The sequence below is a fragment of the Polypterus senegalus genome, chromosome 10 (assembly GCF_016835505.1).
Source record: "Polypterus senegalus isolate Bchr_013 chromosome 10, ASM1683550v1, whole genome shotgun sequence".
NCBI lineage: Eukaryota > Metazoa > Chordata > Cladistia > Polypteriformes > Polypteridae > Polypterus > Polypterus senegalus.
This window is the reverse complement of record NC_053163.1, coordinates 18,514,490-18,520,322: the sequence shown is the minus strand read 5'-3', so window position 1 is coordinate 18,520,322 and position 5,833 is coordinate 18,514,490. Positions and strand designations below refer to the sequence as shown.

At 41.0% G+C, this 5,833-nt stretch overlaps 1 protein-coding gene across 1 annotated transcript; it reads left to right on the top strand.

Annotated features, from left to right (window-relative positions):
* Positions 1-1,411: 1,411 nt before the first annotated feature.
* Positions 1,412-5,628, top strand: LOC120536874 (zinc finger protein 3-like). The gene is made up of 2 exons (XM_039765409.1): positions 1,412-1,974; positions 4,501-5,628. The coding sequence occupies exons 1-2, from the start codon at positions 1,527-1,529 to the stop codon at positions 5,499-5,501; spliced, it is 1,449 nt and encodes a 482-aa protein (XP_039621343.1). The 5' UTR covers positions 1,412-1,526; the 3' UTR covers positions 5,502-5,628.
* The last annotated feature ends 205 nt before the right edge of the window (positions 5,629-5,833 follow it).

Genomic DNA, 5,833 nt, shown 5'->3' with positions numbered 1-5,833 from the left:
ATTACTGCTGATAACTCCAGTAGGTTCAGTGATATGTGCACAAAGGAGTGTCGTTTGTGCTAGGGGCACACGCTCAGGCACTGAGGGGAAACAGGTAGTCGAAGTCTAATAATACCGACTACCCGCCACCCCTCCTAGGGCTACAAATGGGCTTTGACCAACACTGCTGAACAGATTTGATTTTCTAAGCATGTCAAAGTGGGGCTGCACTGCATTGTAATTTTCTATTTTATACATCCTTGAAAATATACCATGCAACTGTGGTATAGAAATAAAAAGTAGTTGTTGTTCTTGTTCAATATAGCCACTGCAGCCTTTCCGGACTGAACATGAAAGTATCTGCCCTACAGAATCCTCAGACCGTTAGGTACATTCAAAGAGACAGTCGAGTAGCTGTGCACTGCTCTGGAATGGGCAGGAGAAGCTGTACCTCTGCTGCCACCTGCTGGCTGAAATAGACAATATCGCCTTTCTCTCATGGCACCCTGAGATTTTCCGTCTACTTCATCTTTTACACCTACTAAGTCAGAGATGTCAAACTCCGGTCCTGGAATATGGTTGCAGGTTTTCATTCTTACCATTTTCTTAATTAATGACCAGTTTTTGTTACTAATTATTTTTTTTCCGTTCATTTTATTTGCCTTTCTTAAGATTCAATCCTCTAAACGGCACCCAAACAGAAATGAGATGTGAAGTGAGCAAACAGATGACCAGCTGTGGGGACTCAAACTCCAACCAGTTTCTTAATTAGAATCAAATTCTGGTTGTTAATGAAACCCGTTATTTGATTCCATGGCTTGTTGGTGCTCTCATTCAGATATGGCAGACATTTTCTGCCGATTTTCTTTTCTAAGAACGCAGTCAAAATGCTTTCTGGACCTTCACCTTTTCTAGTTCTCAGATATTGTATGATAAACACCGGTTAGCTGGTCATCACAGCACATTTATTTTGTACTTAAATGTAATGTGATGGAAACATTCTAATTATATTTTTATCGTGTTCGTGGATACAAATGAAAATAACTATTTACAACTGAAACAGTTTTTATGAGTTCAATTCTGCAAACCTGTAATAGAACAAAACAGACAGAAAGAATGAAACTGAGACAGAGTTTGCATAGTTTTCATGACCTTTTTCCTACCTGCGGTCTGTAAAGAAATCTATTAAAATCATTAAATCTATTGCAAAGTGATTTAAAATAGGAATAACAACAAAAGACACTTTTTGTTTGGGGAAAAATGTAACATAACATAATTGCCCTTAATTAAAGCGCTTGAATTCGATTCTGGGCTTAGCGAGCGGATGCGTTTCTTGCACGAGTGCTGCAGGTGTCTGTCTGATGACGTCACACATCTTGGTCCTCTGGCGCCCCCACACAATCGTCGATCAAAACTCTGGGTTGGATTTTTATCGTCCACTGAGTTGTAGCATTTGTCCCTACTTCCTGGTATTTTCCTACACGGTGCCTGTCCGCATTAACCGGCAATTAAAAAGAAAAATATCTTCTGCCAGTGGCAGCGTAGACATGCGGGACGACGGGGCATCCGTTGCGGTCTTTAGAGAGCAGTTCACTTCTCTCAAAGCGGCGTTGGATGCTGCACTGTGCGAGTTCGCCGATTCGGTTGACAGTCGCTTCTTGGATTTCCAACTGGAGAAAGAAAAGGAAATCGAGAGCTTAAAGCAGGAGCTGGAAAGCTCCCGCAGTGAAGTGCGATCGCTGCTGTGCCGAACGAGAGTCGCCCACAGGATAGCCAGCCAGTCCCATACAGACCGAAGTGCGAAGGACGCGACTAGAGATCGCGGAACCGAAGAAGGACTTGGGGTCCGTCATTACCAGACGGATCCTCCGAGGACACAGCAGTCGGGGCAGACTGAATTAGTTGATGAGTCCAAATGGAGGCACAATTCATCGCTCATACTACCCGAGTGGGAGCGGATAGTCAGCGAGTGTGTGACAGACAGGCCGGCTTGGGGTAAGAACGTCAATGGAGGTCTTCAAGTGTAGAGAGCGAGGCGAGTGATAATCGTGTCCATTGTCAACAACAAAATCAGTTCATCTGACTTCACCTGCGTCTCGTCACGACATTCACGTTATGTGGAATATATTCTGATTTTACACAATTATTAGTCAGCTCTGGTAAAGACAAGTGAAAAAAGAAACACCTTTTGGTGAATTACTTTAATCCTGAGGAAAATATGAAAGAAATCAAACCTTTAGTTGCAGTAAATTTATTCTGCGATAAAACAATTCTTCATCAAGATATAATTATTCGTAACCATTTCTAACCATTTGCATTCTAGTTTCTCCATTAGTGGTGGTTGAAGTGGCTCCCCACTCACTGTGTAAGGACTTTGAGTAGTGAGAAAAGTGCTACATAAATGTAAAGAAGCTTAATTAATATTACTATTAACCTTTTTTTTTTTTAGTGAGAGATAAAGGTAATTCACCAAATGGTGAATATTTTAAAGCCGCCGCCCTCAGCGGTGTACCCAGTGATTGTCAATGGAGACTGCATTGCTGTGTGTTTCATTTTATGCTCCTGTTAACAGTGATACACCTGAACTCAATAATTTAGAGGGGGTCCACATACTCCTGGCCATGTAATGTACCTACCACTTTCTGATGGTTAGGTGTTATCAATGAACTGGGCAGAGTTATTTAATTTATGTTACTGACTTGATACAAGTCAGCTGCACGACTCTTTTCTTTTAAGGTGAGCAGCTTAGTCATTTAACAGCAGCCTGCCCAAATCTGAATATTCTTCATAATTTATGTCCTTTGAAAGGTTTACTTATTGGATTTGTATTTTGTCCATTCAGTTTTCCTCCCTTCTGTGAAGGAGCTTCTCAGTCTTCATGGATGCAGAGTTCCTCCAACCCATAGGCTGAAAGAAAAGAAGGAATAATGTTGCCAGAGATGCACCAAGCTGGTCACTGCATGCTGTTTCTAGCATGTGAATAGATTGTGATACAATTGATCAATGGACATTATAGCTATTGTCTTGTTTTGTAAAGTGACATGTTAGGTTATACTACTTTTCTTTTTCTCTTTTTTTTTTTGGGTGGGGTTGTTTTTTCCCCTGAATTCTTTTATTAATGTTCAAGAGTTTGAAATGTCAATGAATTATCTGAAATTATTGTTGGATTCATTTACCATTTTCCTTTCTGTAGCTCTGCTTTACCAAAATTACCAGCAACTCTAGTATGCAAAATGGGATTCTGGCAAAACCTTGACAGGTTGAGATGATTCTTCAGACAAAATATCTTTGTTTTAAAAAGCTTTAGTACAATTTCAAAGTATACGAGTTCACACAAAAAAATGGAGAAAAAAACTGATGTAGCAAAGAAAAATTCTTGTTTAAGAAAAGTTCTATTTAAAGCTTAAAAATCTTACTTAATTCCTTGAAGTTACTTATTCAGTTGAACCATTTCTAAACGATCAGAAATTCTTGTCTATTCTTTGTGATATTGTAAGTTCATGTTTCATCTTCCGCACCATCACCGCCAACTGTTTCAGCATAATCTATTGATACGCGCTTGACCAATTTTCTGTGTAACCAATCAACATTTCTGGCGTTAATTCATTTGACTTCATCGTTTCTCGGTGCTAGGATTGCCCGTGTACTCATTTCTTCTGCTGATAACCCTTCGTGATGAAATTCTTCAATAAGATTTGGACATAATAAGTCTTCTTTAATTGGAAATTTAAAGTGAGGAAAACATTAAAAATTTATAAGAGCTGAGAGCAGGAACGGTGTCTTGACAAAAGCATTCACACGAATGAGAGGTGAGAGGACCGTGTGCGTGGTTGAATATGGTTGAGAGGAGGGTGTGACTTGAAAAAATCTCATAGCCAAAGTCTCATCTCACGGGACTTGAAAAAGTCTTCCAAAAAGTCTTGTCGCATCGCAGGATTTTTTAATATAATATAGAGAGTGTATAATTTATTATCATAAGCTAAACAATTGCCCACCAGTCCTATATTGATTTTTGAAGTAAGCTGGTCTCACTATGGCTTAGTGCCACATGCCTTTTAGGTGTCACAACACACTTTTTTTTTCCATGTCCATTTTATCGCGTCCCACCGGGGTACTCCTTAGTGATTCGAGTGCGATCACCACAACTTGTTGACCCCCTTCATGGTTTGAGCTTCATCGTCACACTGTGGGAAGCGGGATTCTGCCACAAACCACTTCCATTATAAACAAGAGCAACTCTCGTCCCACTGGTGGCAAACACATAGCCCTCTGGTTGAGACTTACTGACGTAGGATCATGTGCTTGACCGTAATTTAATGTTTAGTAGGCCTTGTACACCCCACAACTTAAAACGGTCACCTTGCTATAAATCTCTATTATGCATAGAACCATATAAACTCACAAGGTATTTTACCGAGTGTTTTCACCTAATTGCTCTTCTGGGGATCTTCTTTAATTATTTAGTAAGAAGTGCAGGAAATTTAAAGCTGCCATTTTATCACCATTCTTTATTTTTAACAGATAACAAAGAAGCTCAAGAGCCTTCAGGAAAAGAAATGGGTCACACGAAAGACAAAAGTTTGGACCAAACCTTTGCTGTCGCTGTTCATGACCCTCAGGAGGTGGCCGCTTCTCACTGCGTTGACACAGATGACTCAAAAGTGGACTTTGCTTACCTTGTGCAAGATAGGAAAGGCCTAAACAAGGACATTATTAAAAAAGAGTTTTCTGAAACAGACAGCAATGTAGACGTGGTCTCCGATGTGCCATCCTTGGATCCTCCAGTTCAGAACGATCCTGAAACGTATCCAGTTATTCACCAAGTGTTGATGGAGGGAAATGCCAAAGTGGATTATAGACAAGGTGGAGAGCTTCCAAATGATGACATAACCGATGAGAGGTTTACATCCAGGGCCATCAACATTCAAAATAAAATGTTTTACTGTTCTGTATGCGGAAAGAGCTTCAACAAAAAAGCCAATATGCAGAGACACCAGAGAATCCATACAGGGGAGAAGCCATATACTTGCTCTGAATGTGGGAAGACCTTCACTTGGATTGAAGCCCTCAGAGCCCACCACCGAATTCACACAGGCGAGCGGCCCTACAGTTGTTCTCAGTGTGGGAAGGCCTTCAGTCGGATAGACAACCTTAAAACGCACCAGAGGATTCACACGGGGAAAAAGCCGTATAGCTGCACCGAATGTGCAAAGAGCTTCAGGCACATATCCACGCTGAAACGTCATGAGAGGATTCATGCAAGCCAGAAGACTTACAGCTGTACGGTCTGTGGGAAGGTCTTTGTTCATTTCATTGACTTTATGAAGCACCAGAGAAATCACGGCGGGGAGAATCCTTTGACAGAATCCACAAGATCGTTTAGAGTGGCTAGCCATCTTAAAATGCCCCAAGCAATTCATAATGGAGAGAAGCCGTATTGCTGTGCACAGTGTGGGAGGACATTTAGGTACATGTCCAACTGGATGCATCACGAGAGATGTCACGCAGGAGGGAAACAGTGACACTTGGATTTTCTGCATGATAACACTAGGCAACAAAGATTTTGCTTCCTGAACAATTTTTGATGTATCTTATGTTTTTTGACCTGCTGGTCACAAAAATCATCTTTAAATGTTCCTATCACAACCATTTTATTGTAATTGCCTCTTTCTTTGATTTCCGGTTATAAGTGATGGTCACTAGAGGACGCTGCAGCTCCTCAAACCCACAGCATAAGTGCAGAAGTTTATTAAATCCAATCCCTTATGCAGGCTTTAATCCTCCTTAAACAGACTTCTGTCCACAATAAATCCTCCGCCTCTCCTCCAGGCAGGCTTTGCCCACCTCATCCCGA

What these genes read in the sequence shown, in the direction of transcription:
- LOC120536874 (XM_039765409.1), top strand. Translation starts at nt 1,527, where the DNA reads ATGCGGGACGACGGGGCATCCGTTGCGGTCTTTAGAGAGCAGTTCACT. An exon ending in GACAGACAGGCCGGCTTGGG is followed by an intron (nt 1,975 to 4,500) that starts GTAAGAACGTCA and finishes TATTTTTAACAG; the next exon opens with ATAACAAAGAAGCTCAAGAG.